Source organism: Eumetopias jubatus, unplaced genomic scaffold (assembly GCF_037043125.1).
Source record: "Eumetopias jubatus isolate StellerSeaLion01/CBP00866 unplaced genomic scaffold, mEumJub1_p1.0 scaffold_2, whole genome shotgun sequence".
In the NCBI taxonomy this organism is placed as follows: Eukaryota; Metazoa; Chordata; class Mammalia; order Carnivora; family Otariidae; genus Eumetopias; species Eumetopias jubatus.
The window spans coordinates 189,714,018-189,732,410 of NW_028274808.1; the positions used below are offsets into that span (position 1 = coordinate 189,714,018).

The following is an 18,393-nucleotide window of genomic DNA, read 5'->3' on the forward strand; positions in this document are numbered from 1 at the left end:
ACGATGAAAGGTGAGGCATCTTTACACATGGTGAAACAGACATGGAGAGTTTAAGTAATTTGCCTGAGATTACACAGCTACTAAATGGTGGAGCCAGGATTCTAGATACTACATATATTGTATGGAGATATATATATATATATATATATATAAATTTATTTATATATACATATATGAATCATACAATATATGGCATCGTACAACACATAAAATATATAGAATCATACAAATACGGCATTTTGTGACTGCCTTCTTTCACTTAGCATAATGTTTTCCAGGTATCTGTTAGAGGGTTTATCAACATTTCATTCCTTTCTTTGCAAATACTACTCTATTACACGAAGATGCCAATTTGGTTTATTTATTTGTTCATCGGTTGATGGACATTTGGACCGTTCCTATTTCTTGCTTATTGTGGATAATGAAGCCATGAACATACACACAACGAGTCTTATATATGACCTCTTATTACTGATATTTTCCCACAATCGTTTCTCTCTCTCTCCCATCAGTTGAAAGGGACAGGTTCTAGAATCAGATGACATAGATTTGAACACTATCTCCAACACGTTTCAGATGTGCGATTGGGAAGATTAAGTTGCCTTTCTGAGCTTTGATTTTTCCACCTGTAAAATGAGGATAATAACAGTAGCTTGCCTGGAAATGCTCAAATGCTTGAAGTGGATAATGCACAGTGCTCAGTTCATAATTAAACACACAATAAATGAGTGCCAGGTAAGCAATGGAAATACAAAGAGCAACCCAAAGGAGATAATGTGTCCACCCATGGAGTTTGAAGTCTAATTGCTAAGACATGAAAAATATGATAACTAGACATAATGTAAAATAAAATAAAAATAATGCTAGAGGAGTAGTCAGCATGAAGTTCGTATGAGTTGAAAAAAAAAGTATCTCAGTCTATAAAATGGAGACTTTTCAGTAGGCTGGAAGGCCTGGAGGGCTTCCAGCTGGAGGCAAGACTTGGGTGGGGGTCCTAATGAGTGAAGACAGGTGGTTGGGAAAGAGTGGGAGAATGTGGGGTGAGGAGGATGTTACAGGTGGAGGGACAGGGGGAGGAAACAGTAACGCTTGTCAGGTTGCAGTGCCCTCGAGGAGGGTGGTAGGTGATGAGTGGGTAAGCGTGCTGGAATGCTCCCACTCCGTGCACCAGGGGCTTGCGGACCACTCTGAGCAGTGACCACTGTCCACGAGTTCCTGTGTCCTCACCTCTTCAGCACCATGTGGAAAGGAACCTACCGTGTGTGTTCAATTTTTTGATTTTTCCACAATGACATGGGTGTGCAATGGCTATTTTAACTTACTTTTTCTTGATTACAAGTGAAATAGAAAATCTTTTCATAGATTTATTGACCGTTTTCTGGAAACGATACTTTCTCATCCTTTGCTCGTTTATATTTGATTGATTTCTGATTTCTTAAAGTTTTTATTTTAGTGCCAGTTAGTTAACATATGGTGTAATATTAGTTTCAGGTGCACGATGTAGTGATTTAACATGATTTCTGATTTTTACAGTTCATTATATATTCTGGTTACTAATTCTCTCCCAGCCTGTCATTTAGAGTGTAGCATTGTTTATGGTGTCTTTTGTCATATGGTATGTTTATATTTTGATACATTCAAATGGATGGCTTGTTTCTCATATAATTTGTCCTGGTAGTGTGCTGTGGACAAGTTTCCCCTGTGCTGAGATCATACATGATATTCTCCTACCTTCTAATGGCTTGAAATTTTTTTCTTCACGTATATGTTTAATCCATCTGGCATTTACGTTTGGTTATGTGAGGTAGAATCAAACTTATTTTTTTTTCTGTGTGAAAAGCCAGTTGTCTCAACCCTGCTTATCAACTAGTCCACCCTCCCCCGAGTCTCTAGTGCGGCCATTTTGGCCATGCGCTCGGCTTCTGCCGTGCTGTCCTGCTCTGTGTTCCATTTGCTTTCTTTCTTTTACATTAGAACATAAGAATGCCTCTGTGTCATCATAAACCATGGGCACACGTTATTTTTAAAGATTCCTCTTTTTTTTTTTCTAGTGGACTTATCATGGTTTCTTGAATCATTCCTCTCTTGTAGGGCAGCACATTGTTTTAGTTTTTATGCCGTTATGAATGCTCCTATGGTGAATATTTTTGTGTATAAGACATTTACATATTTTTGGATTATGTCCTTTGGATGGATTCCCAGAAATAGAATTACTGGGTCAAAGGGCATAAATATTTTTAATGCTTTTAATTCATGGCATATATTTATTTTAAAAATTAAAGTGCATAAAGATTCTGGTAAGTTCCTGGTACTCTATTATGTAGTTGCAGTCAACTGGGCTATGACAAGTCTGAGTCTGGGAATGGCTGCCCTGTGGAAGCAATTAAAGTGGTCTTCTCAATAGATTTATCTTTTCTCTTTCCTTGTTTGTTTAGCACATTTTTGGTATATTCATTTATTCAGTCATTTACTAAGCACCCAATATGTGTCTGGTTCCACTGAAAAGCAGGCAGCAGGATCCTGTGCTCCCGATGAACTTGCATTTTCCAGGAGGTAGAAAGACAATAAACAAATTTAAAAATCTAGTGGTAAGTACTTCCTGGAGCAAAAACATTGACTGATGTGATAGTGAGTTGGATCCTATAGATTGCATGGTCACAAATGAGAAGGAAGCTGAGATCTGAATGACAAGGAAGAGAAAGCCACACCAAGTAGAGCAAAGTCATCTACTCGGTGGTGAAATAGCTAATGCAAAGGGCCCTATGGTGGAGCAGGAGTGTGGACCCAGAGCAGAAGCAAGGTCCCTGTGGCAAGGGCCTGGATGTACAATCCAGAAGTGAACTGAAGCCGGAAAGGAAGACCATGTCCGGACCACGCAGGGTCCCTGCTCTCTGGCGAAAGCAGCAATGAGGAGCCATGGGAGGGCTCTAACAGGGAGTGATGCGACCACTGGCGTTGTTTAAAGGTCACACAGGCTTCTCTGCAGAGCACAGGCTTCAGGGGTGCCAGCGTCCTGGCAGAGAGAAGGACGAGGAGGCAGTTACTGTTGTCCTGGCTGGAGTTACTGGAGGCCCAGATGAGCGGTGGTGGCCGAGAGAGAGGAACGTGCATGGGTTCCATTAAATGTTGAAAGTAGATTCATGGGAGTTGCTGACAGAATGGCAGTGTGGGCTTAGGAAAAAAGAGGAATCAAGAATGTGTCCTGAAAGGTGGGTCTAGGAGACTGGGAAACTGGCATTACGTTGTTGAGAGGGAAAAGACTGGGGAGAAGAGGCCTGGCATGGTGTGGAAATGGCGGTGGGTCTGGCTTTGGCCATGTTGCGTCTGCGATGCCTCTTGGCTTCCCCAGTGGGGCGGCCGTTGAGGCAGCTGGTGCCACAGTTCTGGAGTCCCAGGGAGATGCTGAGAGCCGCGGTATAGGCGTGGGGGTCACTGGCAAATTACAGAGAATCTAAATCCTCTGGTAAACAGATGTGTAAATGGAGAAGAGAATGGAAACCTTCAACCATCGTCAAGATAAAACTAGCTTCTGAATATGCTCGTGTTCTTCTATTTATCTTTGTAGAACAAAAATCTTTTTTTCACTTTTCCCAAGTAGGAAGAAGGAAAAACTTGAGTTTTCTTTTCCAGTGGCTCCCTGATGCCTCAGTCCTGCCCCAATCTCTTCCAGTTTTTAGTGGTGACTCCAGGAATTATTCCTTCATTTGATTCCCATGCAATTGGGCAGGTCACAAAAACAAGCTTTTGCATCTTGCAAGCGTTTCCAGAAACGTCCTCCTGCCTGCTGTGTTTATGTTGGAACAGAAAATTTGTACGTGATTTTATCATGAGCTTTTCTTAAGACATACGAGTTGCTGCCTCATCATATGATGCTGCATCTCAGGACCCCTGGCACGTAGGTGCTGTGATGTAATATGAGCTATGGAGCTCACTGCCACAGAGGGGCCACCAAAGGGACCCCTGCTTTTTTTTTTTTAAGACTTTATTTATTTGAGAGAGCAAGAGCAGGGATGGTGGGGGAGAGACCGAGGGAGAAGAAGACTTCCTGCTGAGCAGGGAGCCTGAGGCAAGGCGGGGGTCAATCCCAGGACCCCAGGATCATGACCTGAGCTGAAGGCAGATGCTTAACCGACTGAACCACCCAGGTGCCCCGAGACCCCTGCTTCTAGAGTAATGCCTTGCTGTGTCATTTTCAAAGTGCATTTGCGTGGGATCCCCAACATATTATTTTTGATATGTTAGCGTGCATGGCTCCACGTTGGAGTGGAAAACAGGAAGTTTAATTATAAAGAAAACATTAGTCCTCCTTGTCGCCAGAATAATACAGATTAGAACAGGCGGTGAAGCTCTGTGGATAGAACCAAATGTCCAGGAATCAAAATGATGAGGAATCAAATTCCAATGTTGCCTCTTACTTGGTCTGTGACCTCCTGAGGCATCAGTTTCCTCATTTAAATTGTACCAGTTCGATCGGGATGCTGTGAAGACTAGGAAATAATTTATTGCAAAACTCTTAGCATTTTCATTGATTCACATATTAAATATTTAATACCCCTGGGCACCAGGCATGTGAACAGAGAAGACAGTGGAAGTGCTCAACCATCACGAAAAGACAACTATTGTTTTTCTTCAGAGTTTTGCAAATATGCTCAGTGTTCATTAAATACATATTTATTTTGTTAAATTATATAATTTAAATAATCAAAAAATCAAGTACTAATTTGTTGCATATCGGCCTGGTATTTTGTGCGCTGTCTGCAAAATGTACAAGATAATGGATATAGATCCTACCCTCATAAAGCTTACAGGACTTGAAAGAAAATTATTCTTTCATCATAGTTATGATAAGTTCAGGGGCAAAAAGCTCAGCTTTGGGTGCATAAAACACGTACATTTTAGTCATTATTTTTAGATTATCATAAATAATATTTCTCTTTGGAATGTTCACAATTAATTAAAGATTTAGTGGGTCAAGGATGAAGATTGAAATGCATGAATTCCCCCAGGTGTTTGGGGGAAAAGACACCAACGTATCTTTTGCTCAAGAGCCATGTCTGCCGGATGCCAAGTCTTGTCTTTCTGTTTTGAAAACACTTTCCCAAGGCAGCACCCGCTTGCACTAAAGAGTGAAATATAGTGAGCACTTTCTGAAGGGAAGCCTTGAATTGCGAGTTGAACCCTGAGATGGTCTATCAGGACACATAATTTACTATTTGCTAATACGGCATTTTAAAATTTCTGTTAAAATGATAGCTAATGTTTATTGTTAAATAAGAGGCAATTTAGCCGAGAATGAGCAAAATCATTGATGACGAGAGAAGAAAAATGCAATCCCGGGGACATGAGAGTAAAAAAAAAAAAAAAAAAAAAAAAAATCCCATAATAAATAAAAAGAGGGGATTTTGAATGCTCTCCCTGTGTCCATCACATGCTCCCCCAATTACCAGCTGGTTCAAGCAACTGATACCACCGTATCACTCTTATTCCTGTGTCTTCATGTAAAATCCCCCAGATGTGGTGGACAGCCTTGTTTTGGGCTCTCTGTTCAAGATGGGAAGCCCCAACCATTCAGTGCACTTAGCACTATTAGATGTTGAAACAAGTAAGAAGGTGGTAGATACCTTGAAGAATATCATTTTGGATGAAGGAACATCATAGTAGAGTGGTTATAAGAGCCCCAGCTCAAGAGCCAGGGTCTCTGTGTTTGCACTCCCTGCAACTTGTTAGCTCTGTGAGCTTGAGCAAATATTGAACTTCTCTGTGTCTAGGTCTTCACATCTATAAAATGGGGCTCATAGAAGGACTTATCCCCTAGGGTCTCTGTGAAATTTCAAGGGTTTATATCACTCAGCATGTTCAGAATGGTGACTGGCACATAGTAAGTGCTCTGTAACTGTTGACTGCAACGATTAAATGTGGTTAATTCGGAATAAACATGGTTTGATACGCGGTTCGAAGAAAAAATGGCTAGGGATTCAGAAAGTGAAAAGACTTTTGCAGTCAGAGAAAGTAAGTGACCTGCACTCCCTTGGTGGGAGGGGGCCTCCACGAAAGGAAAGGCATGGGGTTGGGGTTCTTTACTGTCTCCTGTCTCAATACAGGAGTGTGATGGGCAAGGAAATTTCGGGAAAGCAAGGATGACCAAGTGTGCTTCTCTGCCTCTGTCCTTGAGCGTGCTCATTCTTTCTTCAGTGTCTTCTGAGAGGGGTTAGCTGACATGTGCAAAATGGGAGTGACCGAACTGGTAAGATACAAATTGATAGAGTGCTGTCCATGTGTGTGTACAAGGAGGCAGGGTCATAAGATGTTTTTTTCTAGAACCACAAGATACTAAAGAAAGTCAGTGTTCTTCTCATCTTCTGGTTTCCAGACCCCTTCATACACCCTCTCCACTTTAACCTGTTTAAGTTTATTTTAATAAAAAAACACATTTTTCAAGAAATAGATGCTTTATGTATGGTTTCATTCTTTAGAGGGGGTGTATGTGTGCCACGTGACGAGTGGTTGCCATGGTAATTTCTCATTATTGTTGAATTGAAAAATAATTACTCTGGCAAAAATCCCACATAACCTGTCAGTGCTTAAGTTACAGATGCCGGGGGGCAGCCCTAGCCCTGGGACCCTGTGTTTGGTGGAGAGGGACAGAGATGGGAACAGGAGAGAATCGGGGATGGAAGGAAAATGCTTTTGTGGATTTCTAAACGTAATTAAGCTCTCTTCTGCTATTTGACCCGAGTGCATCTCTCATCCAGATATATGATTTGGCTGCCAGTGGTTCTTGGACTCACCTGTGAGATGGGACAAAAGGACCAAGGATTTTAATCACAGAAATGCATACAGGAGCTTGTTTGGAGTGGAGAAGCTTCTGTGGCATTTTTGCCTAATTAAAATATACAAGAATTGTCGACACCACTCCCCCTGCCTGTGTTTGGGCTGAGTTAATTTCATCTTTATTTACCTGGAGGCTGCTCTCTGCTATTGTTACTTTCCAGCTTTGGGAAAAGAATCCACTTTTTACTTATTAATATTCACTAAACATTAAATATCTACTGTTCGGATGCCAAACAATAGCAAGGACTGGGAGGACCTGTCTGCTTGGAGAAGGCATGGCTTCTGTCAGGAGCCTTGTGGCAGGCGGGGTGCACAGAGCAGGATCCCCAACCCCTCCCACGCTGACTCTGTTTCATGAGTTAGTTTGAAGGACCACGAAGAGCCTATGCTTTCGTTCTTGTGTCAGCATCAAGAAATAATCCTCCTTTTGGTTAATGAAGCCCCTGAGATACACTTAAGAGAATGTGCCTTAAGAGAATAATAGGCAAATTGTTTAATTTCATTTTTTAATTTAATAGTTTATTATTCCATTATTGCATCTTCTTTGGACTTTTAGATGCTCATCCTTCTCCTGGCAGGCTGGACTCTATTTTGGCATTACGTTGATCCTCTTATTAGATCCCACTTGGAAAGACATTGCTTAGAAATGCACCTTATTTCATCTTTACCCATGCATCAGTCAGACCAGAAAGGCTTCAATTTGGAAGCACAGAGGTCTCCTAATGTCAGAGCCAAAATATAGACAAGTGCATACCCTATGCCTACATACAGTCAAGTTAGATATATGCCCCAGAGAACTTCTTACACATGTGCACAAAGGGGCACTATAAAGATACTTATCGCAGCATTGTTGTATTAGCGAATAATTAGAAACTGTCTAGAGATCATTAGTAGCAAAATGCTTAAGTAAAATATATTACGTTCATTCAGTGCACTATTATGGGAAGAAGGCTTAATGTATAAAATAGTTAGGTCTCCAAAAAGCAATGTTGAATGAAAAAAAAAAGGAAGGAACATAATGTATGATATCATTTAAATAAAATATTAAAAACATAAAATAAGACCATCTATGAATGGAGTCCTATGTGTGTATAAATATAAAAGATGGGGTAAGAAATGCCGAATGAATTCCACGAGACAGTTGTTTATGGGAGCCTGGGGGAAGGGAGGAAAAATCCAAAGCAAGATATGGGGACCCAGGACGTTTATTTTTATTTATAATTTTTAATTCCTTTAAAAAAGGAAAATAAGATATCATTTTCATAATTGTTAATTCTGGATAACGGGCCCATGGGTCTTCACATAATCTTCTACTCTCTATTTAAAAAAATTAATAAAGTAAAACCTCACTTAAGTTACGGTCAGCGACGTGTATTCATTTAGCCAACGTTTTGCTGAAAAGGACAAGAAAAATACCCAAAAGGTGGCGCAATAGAATGGCAATGCAGGCGTGAGATCATTTTGAAAATATCCGTCTCCATGTCAACTTCTCAAGTGCCCGGGTAGCGCATCTGCTCACGGAAAGTGAGACAGAGAGGGCTTAGCTTGAACACCATCCTGGTTCCCTGGCCACTGAGTTTAGACTCTCAGGACTCCTACGATACCAGAGGAGGACTCTGTGTGGGCATGGCCTCTCCGTTGGCTCATTCCATTTTTATACTCCCTTACTGGGTAATCTATAGGTGGGAGCTCTGTTGGGGATGGAGCCATGCCTAACACCTCGTCCCTCCCAAGTATCTCCCAGGTTACTAGAGGATTGTAAGGCAGTGATTCAATTATAATTTGATTCACGTGCTCACGAGGGTAGAGTTTTCAAGGTTTCCTAGCACAGGAGACAGTGAAAAAGGAGTGAAAAGCCCGGGACTTGGCATGTGCTGCACATTTGAGGCCAAAAGAGCAACATATGCAAAGACAGGGAGTCAGGCGATGGTTAACCAGGAACCGCCTGGTTCAGAAAGATAAGTTGCCCGAGGTCCCTTGGCTACACAGGAAAACTGACTACGCTGGGCCCTTTCCAGTGTGGTAAGAATGGCTTTATCCTGAATGGAATGTCTTTACCATATATATATACCAAATGTCATATGTATTATAACTGCTAGGAACTGACTTGCACGCCCATCCCACACATTTCTTTTGGAGGTCATTTACCATCACCATTATGTGGAAGTCCCAAAACGTTGATCTTGACCTCCTTGTCAGTTTGATTTGAGGGGATTGAGCCTCATCCCCTTCAGACTTCAGACTTAGTGAGCTTCTCTTTGGAATCCTTGCCCCAAAACAGCTTGGCAACTTTACTCACGCAGCCTCCTTCGGGTCAACTTGCTAACCTTGGCTATACGTTGCCTGCTTTGCAAGGAGAATGGAGAATTTTGTGGTTCTTCCATTTCTCCAAAGTTGGAGGCGCAAGGTTTATGCCCAAGAGGCGGGAGAGCTAGCCTGTAGATACAACTGCAAAACGTCAAGCAGTCCATTTTTCTTTATATTCCCTTGGCCCTTTGCTCTTCTTCCCATGTGGCCAAGCAGAGCACCTGTGGCCTTTGCAAGGCTCATATCATTCTAAATGACCGAAGTTGAATGATGGAGGGGCTGATCTATTATCCTTGCCCACAGCTCGTGTGGCGGCTGTGAGCTAAGAACTGAGCTTCTACCTCTCAGGACTGTCCGATCTCTGCCAGAGGTTTCTTATTTGGTTCCACAGAAGCCTTTGTAGCTACATTTCAGCCAGCCTGGACACCTAGCCTCATTATTATGCAAATGTCTTCCACCAAATTGCCTAACTGATCCCAGGAACTCCAGTAGGCAGCAAAATGGAAGGAGGACGTATATAAAGTGGAAGTTGATTTTCAGGGCAAGCATGTGAAGCTGGGGGAAAGGGAATTAGATCTGAAAATGCCGGAGTCAGAGATCTGCTCTGGCAGAGTTTCCTCTAGGCAAGGCTGGCTGCTTCGTCTACATTGTGAACCACCTTCATCTTCAACCTAAGGTGAAAAATCACTTTGTCAGCAGAATTATTTGCAGAAAATCATAGACTGGTAGGTTCATCATTTGCAACAAAGGGACCACTCTGGTGGGGGATATTGATAATGTGGGAAGCTGTGTGTGTGCTGGGGCAGGGGATAGAACAGAAATCTTTGTCCTCTCTCATGATTTTGCTATGAACCTAAAACGGTTCTAAAAAATAAAATCAATTTGAAAAACTGTACTAGAGTTAGGCAGACTTGTAAGTGAATTTTAGATTTGCCATTTTCTAGCTGTCTGATCTTTACTGAGTAAAGATTCCTGAAATTCGGATTCTCTGTAACAATTTTAAGAGTCAAATGAAACAATAATGAATAATAATAGCTGCCATTTATGGAACAGCTACTATGTGCTAGGCAGTTACTTTTTAGTCCTCAGAGTGCACTGAAATTATTATTCCTACTTGATACATGAGCAAATAGATGCAAAGAAGTCGGGTGTCTTGACGAAGGCCCTCCAGCTAATAAGAGGCAGGATTCACATATTGAAGTCTGTGTGACATAGAGGGTACAGATGTCAATTCTCTGTAAGGTTGCCTGCTCTGCCCCTTGGTAGCACTTTGGACAATTGTGAATATGAGTGTACAACACATGTAAAGCCCTTAGAAAATACTGAGTTCTGGGTACTACTGTTAACCCAGGGCCCCCCACACATGTGTTCTTTCCATCAGCTGCTTCTTTCACACACAGTCAACACAAGACTGGCCTATACTTGACATTCAACAATTTTTTGTCAAAGCTTTACTCCTTTTATTCCCTTTCCCACGTAAACACCTATCCTCTCATAACTAAAGACTAATTCAAAAGCTTTATATATGTGTGTGTTGGGGGACAGTTGACAATTATAATTTAAAAATGCATCAAAAAATTGGTGTGCCATTTTAGAAATATCAGCCAAGAGACAAAGTAGGGTCATGACAATCAAGATCTCTTGAAAACTTTGTAGAGTGGGTTTCTTGAGGTGAGTCTGTGATGGTACACTAAAGAATTTCATTCATTCATTCATTCATTCAATCAGCCAACCCAAAATATACATATATTTTGTAACTATTCTGCATCTGAAATAATTACGTTTTTCATTTTTAGTTTTGAAATGTTCTTCTAACCAAAGCCAAGTGATTTTTTTTTTGTGCGTAGAGCTACCTGATGTAACCTCCTACCGCACCTGTCCTGAAATTTCCTGAGACACTGACTCATCTTATGTTCCACTGCAGTTGGTTGAATCGAATAGCATGTCGCCTTCTTGGATCATTGTGCCTTTCTCAGCTCCCGCTGGTCCTGGCGTGTCTAGGTGGTGTGGACCCTGTGTGGCTGCTCCTTGGCACTTTTCACCCCTCACTTCAGCCTGAGTCCTTCTTTTGCTCCCAGGGCCTTCGGATCAGCCTGGGTTCTCCCTGGGCTTTTGCCTTTCACTGCTCCATTTCCTAGCAGGAATGCCAGAAACCCAGAGTTAGATGACAGGCAAATTCAGGAGCAGGATCTGATCTAGTCATGGCCCTTTGAGTAATCATTAGGGCAAAGGAGAGTCCATACACCTCTGTTCTGAGTTCTCACTCTGTTGCAGACAGGTGCCATTGCGAGGCAAATGCGTTACAAGTAGTTGGAATGAGAAGAAACATGCTTGATTTATCAACAGGCTCCTTTGGAAAATGAATTTTTGATGGCGGTTCTTTAGAACACGCAACGCCTCCTCCCTTAAAAATGATGCTAAAGATGGTAGGTAGAGGCAGAGAAGGGGCATTTTATTGATCTTCATTGTGTCCTGGGCATTCTTCTGGGCACTTTAGACCCACTAATTTACTTACTACTCACATCAAATTCTGCAAGATAATTATTATTATGGTTGTTGTTGTCACATGTACTCCACAAGAAAATTATTACTGTTATGTTCCTATTATTTTCCTCAACTTGCAAGTAAAGGAACAGGCTCGGGAAGGTAAAATAAATTGTCTGTGCTCACATCGCTGAGAAGAGGGAGTGTTGGGATGAAGCCTGGGTCTGAGGGTTGCCCGTAGGCGTGAGTTCTGCTGCTGACGTCATACCACGTGGGGTACTGCATGGTGTGAGGCGGGTTGGTGAGCATCCTCCTGGGCGTGAATCCTGGCAGCAGGGTGGTACTGGGAAGCAAGGAGCCGGACAGAGACCAATCTGAGACAAAACATTCCCTTTTCACTCTCCCTCCCTTCTTTCTAAGTCCTAACCTCTGCCTTGGCAAAGACTGCCAGAGAAATGAGTCAGGCAGAGGCTGGGGCTCGGAGGTCACAGGGTCGGAGTTGAAATCCCAGCCCGACAATTTATCGGCTGAGTGTACTTGGCAAGTTCCATTTACCACCTGTGCTTTGGTTTCTGAGGTTGTAAAGTTGGGATAATACATAATGGGAAAGGCTTCATTCATTCACTGAACAACTTCTACTGAGTCATACCATGGGCTTGACACCATTCAGGGACCTGGGAGATAGAGCAGGGAGCAAAACAGAGCCCCTGCTCACAAGAAAATTAAATTATACAGGAGAGTAAGGACAAAACACATACACACACACACACACACACACACACACACACACACACACACACACACAAAACACCCAAAACCAACAACAAACAAACAAGAAACAGGGAGGTAATAAGGAGTAAGAGGGAAGATACACATAAAGCACTTAGAATAATGCTTGGCATGTGGTAAGCACTCAATAAATGTTAACTATCATTCTTTTTCCATCTGTGTAGCAATTTGAAATAAAATAAACCAGTGTACCCAGGCTCCCAAGTGGGGTTTTCTTCCCCAGCTGCTTCTTCCATTTCCAAGCACACTGATTTTTCTAGAAACTCTGACAGCTTCCACAACACCCAGGCTTCGTGCTGTGGCCTCAGGTCTGGAGGGAGGCTCCTGTTCGTCGCTCACTTGGCTCTCTCCTACTCGTGGGTTTGAGCCCTTTGAGGGTAGGGACCAGTCTCTCAACCAGCTGTATGCTCTGAGGACCTGCACGTAATAAATGCTCAATAAATATTTGTTTTGGGGGGAAAAAAAGGGAGAGGTAGTTTGTATGTGGAGTCATGAATTGCCCCTGGGTGCTTTTATATTTACTGTGTTTTACCAAGAAAAGTGCTGGCTTTCGGTGTGGTGATCGGAAGGAAGCCAGGGGAAAAAAAAAAAAAGACCAAAAAATTCATTTGCCTGAGCTGTTGCTTTTCTGAAATGAGAACAGACAGCGTCAATCTTCGGTGGCCCTTTAATTCTTCTTGCCAGGATTGAAGGCTCATTCCTGATGCCTGCCAGTGACAACAACTTAATGTTATCATAAGCAGAGCAACTTAACGGGAAGAAGAGAGGCTTGCAGTATTTCCACCAGTGGGGGCCACTGAGTGGGGAGCTGCCCCTCCCTCATCTGACAGGCAGCTGCAGAACATCTCCTCCTAAAGTCTGGCATTGACCAAAGATTCTCTGGGAAAAAAATTGTGCTTAAGAATTTGGGGGTACATGGGGCAAGATGCAGAGCACGAAGCCAGGTATGATGCCCACTTTTAGAATATGACACTCGGTGTAACCTTCCTGATTTGCTTTTATAGGACCCCCCCCACCTCCAATGATTAACAATGATTTTAACTGCCTTAAACTGGGCCAGTTTCAAAGTGTTTTCTGGATGAGCAAGAGACGCTCAACCCAAAACAAACAGAGTTCACATGGATAGTTTGCATTCTGCTGAACTGCTCTATTTTTAATAATCATGTTAATAACAAGGCAACAAGATTGCCTATAATCTTAAAACAATCCTCAAGAACAATCCATATGCATGTGATGGGTTGTGTAAGTGTGGACCACTGTGTATCATCTGTCTGTGTACACGCATGTGGCAATGCCTGTATCTCATAGAACATTTGCGTAGGGTAGGGCTACAAGTCATACACCCCCCTTTTTGAATGAATTATCTTTTAAAAATGTACTTTCCTTCAACTCGTTGTGATATGGTGGTAAAATCAAATTCTTAAAAGAGCAAAGAGAAAGACCAAAAAGAAGTTGAATGTATTTTACATGAAATGTAAACCTTTTTTGTTAAAGAATGTCACATTGTGTTCCAAAGTACATTTATTAAATCTCCCCAAATATGTCCTGGAGAATTAATTTTCATTCCGTTTGCATTCACTCATTTATTGAATTGGAATTCGGTCCCCATTTGAGGCAATTAATTTGAGGAGTGACCACATGCTCGCCCACCTGCCTTCTAGAACACCCACACACATATGCTGAGTAACAAGCAAGTGGAGACTGGGTTTGTCTTTCTTTTTCCTTTCCCTTTCCTGCTTTGAGGTAGTTTCTGTTCTTGCCTGTTAAATAAATGATCTGTCTCTTTGCAGGATAGCGACAACCTCTGGTGGGACGCGTTTGCCACCGAGTTTTTTGAAGATGATGCCACATTAACCCTTTCATTTTGTTTGGAAGATGGACCAAAGCGCTACAGTAAGAAAGAAGTTTATTTTCCTAATATCCCTTCTTTTTGCACCTGTAAGAAAACCACAGGGGTCTTCAGAGAATAGCACGGGGCTGACAGCCTCACAATAACACCTCCTCTGCTGACGAGGTTCTTGCTTCCCATCAAGGCTTTGTCACCGGCTGGCAGCCTGGGTCAGCTGAGACAGCTTTCCTTCAAGGCTGAGAATGTTTGGGCACCTGCCTGTTTAGCGAGTGAGGCAAATATGAACTAAGTCACCCAATGATGAGTGGGAGCTGGATTGCGGGGTTTCCATCCAACTCTTCCCTGTGACCCTCCTTTATCCTTGACAGTTGACATTTTATGCCCCATGTTCTGCTTCTGAAGTTTCCTTTAAAAAAAAAAAAGAAAGAAAGAAATTCTCACAGTTACTGTATCAGCCGCAGCCTCCTAATTTCGTCTTATCAATTATCTCAGGTATTTATTTGACAAGTGCTAGCTTTTCTTGGGGGTGGGGGAGAGGCCACCGCTGCTTTGAACATACAGTTTTGGATTAGTGTTGACAGAATTATAGTTCCTTGTCTTTCCAGCGAGTGATAACTCTGTAAAGATCCTCAAATTACTGCCCGTGGCACCTTGGGTAGCAGCTGATCTGTCCTGATTAGGTTCAGCCAACTTGTCAGAGATCAGATTTGCTAGTTGTGCTATAAGACTAAGAGGCATAGAAACATCAGCACAAAAGCAATTAATGTCCGGTTAGATCAGAAAGAGATGTGTTTTCAGAAATTGGCGTTGCAAGTATGAAAGGATCTGTCAGAGGGTAAAACATCCCAAATGTCACAAACACAGAGATGATGATGGAACCAACCACCGTGTGTATGAACTGTCAATCCAGAGCATTGGGCAACTGATAGATAATAAGGCTCATGATAAACATGATTAAAAGATCTGATTGTTGCTAAATGTGTTTCAAAGCCACTAGAGTTTTTTGTTTGTTTGTTTGTTTGTTTTAACTTTAGAGGGCTTTGGACAACTTAGTAGTATTTGGATCTATTGTATGACAAGCTGATTAATTATGCTAATGCATGCATGGTGATTTTGCCCAAGTGGCAAACTGGGGAGAGCAGGACAACTTAAACTTGCTGCCCAGTTGGAACTCATTGCCAGGAGCATCTCTTTAGATTTATTTGTTGTGGGCTTTTAAGGGAGCGGGACATTTCTAATAAGTATTTTGGGTGAGAGGGGCTGCTGGTTATGCCAGACCGTGGGCTGTTTTAGAGGGTCTTTGCATTCAACATAATGATTCCTGTCATAAGCACTGGCAGGCCCAGCTCATGGGGGTCCTGAAGAATGAACTTGCCTTCCTGTGTGTGGGTGCCCCCAAGCAGCTTCATGCCCTGGAGAGAAGGAGAGTCGGGTACAGAAGCTGCTGTTTCGGAAGTCCCGGGAGATAAATGAACTCTGCAATCCAACAATTACTCTCTCCCCAAAAGCCTGCCTGATCTATGGTGAATAATTTCAAACCATGCAGTCATCCATCCTCTGAGCCTTCTCATTTTCTTTTGAGGCATAAGCTCAGATAACTTCAAGTTACCATTGTTTTGTGTTCCTGTGGGTTTCTTTGTTTTGTTTTTGTTTTTTGTTTTGTTTTGTTTTGTTTTGTTTTTTTGGTTTGTGAATCCATCAGGGTCTGCTCAGGGAACTAGAATTAGTTTTAAAGTCTGTACTAATGCAACAGGGACTCGATCTTTCCTCTGCTCACCCCTCCCAAACCCCAACACCATTCGAGGGTAAGGCGTGATCAGTACCCGTTTAAGATCTTACTTATACCCACGCACAGGAGTAAATGCCTGACTATAAGCCATTGTTGTCCAGGTTTCTTTGTTTCTATGAGCCAAAATATTTCCTGAGCAGAGAAGAGAAACAAAGATGATTGACAGTTTGGAGCCGAGGCTCATCAGCTTCTTTGCTGACAGCCTGGTGATGTGCACAATGCTGCTGATGTGCGGGCAAGTGACAGGTGATTGACAGCCCAGGACGGGGAGACAAGGAGGAGGAAGCATGCTTAGAACGCCTGACGCACACTATTTATGCAGCGCTCCAAGCTCTAGCGCCGACACCTTAACCCATTCACTGTCCAGGCAGTGTGTGCCAGGCTGTGAAAACACCTGCTGGTGCTGGGCAGGAGCCTACGGCTCTTCCCTGAGACCTCCTGGGGAGCTGACAACCCTGCATTTCTGAGAGAGAAAACAAGACGTGGCTATTACATTTCTATATGTAAAGAATTTCCCCAAATTACATTTATCTTAGGTACCAAGAAATATGCCAGATGGGGTTTATTTAGCCCTTACTAGAAAAAAAATTTTTTTTTCCTTCTCTCTCCCCATCTCTATGTGTTTACAGGGTCCATCTGGCTCTAAGATATCTTATCTCTAAGCTACAGTAAATCCTATAATATGTGTTGGCTTATTTATTTGGTGTCTGTCACCATCCTATTAGAATGTCATCTCCGTGTGAACACGAGCTTTCTATTATTTATTGCTGGATTCTCAGATTGATACAGGAACTTATACACAATAGGTGCTCAATAAATATTTGTTGAATGAATGATTGAATGAATAATGGCCATTTGGGGAAAAGTTTCTAACACCAGGCAGAATGGTAGCAAAGCAATTCCTTGACCTAGATCGCTAGACTTTCTAAGGTGGGAAGAACATAATGCACAGCACTCTGCTGGTGATTTCAAAGAAGCTCTAGGATATGGTGTGATCTACTTTAAGCTAGAAGGGGGAACCAGCGATATAATAATTCAGGAAATAATTATGCTTTTGGAGATAGCATACAGCTTCTTTTTCATAAAACTCCTCCGTATTGATCATCACTCCAGTCCCCAAGCCCCTTTCCTCTCCTGATGGTGGCAGGGAAGGGGGGTGGAGGGGGGGAAGGGAACTCCTTCCCCAGGTGGGATATGATGACCAGATGGAGACTGCTGATGTCTTCCTGAGAGACGGGGGGTGAGGCTGGTGTTGAGAGGTGCCAGGTGGATAAGGTTAGCGAGCCATGAAATTGAGCTGTGCATCCCTGCCTGGTGGAAGCATCAGGAAGGTGTTTCTTCAGCAGCTGGAGAAGTGGGCAGTTCCAAGAGGTAGCTTTCTACCTGCGTGACATGGAATCTCGAGTGGGGAAGAGACCCGAGACAGGTAATTCCCTCTTTGTCAGCAGATCAGTAGTTGAAGACTGTGGGAGCTGAAAAGTGCCTCTTCTAAAAACGGAAGCTTGGTCTCCAGTGAGCCCCAGCTGGTGAGCCATTGGGCCTCAGGTCGGCTGACTCCAAAGTCAAAGCGAGGGCACCCTCCCTTCCCTATCCTCATCTCATGTCTACATCATCCCGTAGCTAAAGGGAAAGAAATGGATTTGTCAGTTCACACATTTCCAGGAACATAAGTCACAAATAATTACCGAGCCTTCATTGACACGGAAGGCAAAGGAAGCAGAGGAAGGGGGTTCTCGCGCCCTCTGTATGCTTCCTTTATAATGCTAAGTCCAGCATGATGTGCTGTTTCCCTTCCCCGCCTTGTACAAAAGTGATCATTTTCAGGTTGATGTGAGCCTGTGGCAAGTACTTCTAGTTCTCGACCCCTTTTTGCGCACGTAATGGAATGGTGTCCCACACCATTCTCTCCCTCTGTGACCATCACAAACATCCTTTGGGTGATGGTACAGGTAACCTCCCAGGAGACCCAGGCTGTGTCCAGGTCCATGTTGGCCATGTTCTTCATCTGTGGGAAATATGTGATTCCTTCAGGAGATCTCTCTTTTCTGGGAGAGATGCAAGGAGAAAGTTCTCCTGATTCTCGTGACATTGGAGAGGTTGGGAGGATGCACCATGTAGCAGACATGTTTGGATGTTAATTCATACTTTGATTGGTAAACAGAACTTCCATTTCCTCATCTGCAAGATGTAATACTACCATCCTTGGCTTGGCATGAAAATTAAGTGAGATAACACAGTCAAAGAACCTCAGACCATTTGAAGCATACAGTAGGCAACACTGATTATTACTATTGATAGACATGAACAGCCTTGGCATTCCCGTAGCTTCTGTGCCGGCGAGAAG

General features: G+C 42.7%; 1 protein-coding gene across 4 annotated transcripts in view; it reads left to right on the forward strand.

The window, feature by feature from the left end:
- The window catches only part of LDB2 (LIM domain binding 2), a 367,396-nt gene that overhangs the window by 119,903 nt on the left and 229,100 nt on the right, over nucleotides 1-18,393 (forward strand). For all 4 annotated transcript variants that reach the window (XM_028088801.2, XM_028088810.2, XM_028088818.2 and 1 more), the window contains exon 2: nucleotides 14,202-14,304. In XM_028088801.2, coding sequence (XP_027944602.1) covers nucleotides 14,202-14,304 — 103 coding nt within the window. The remainder of the gene's footprint in view (nucleotides 1-14,201; nucleotides 14,305-18,393) is intronic.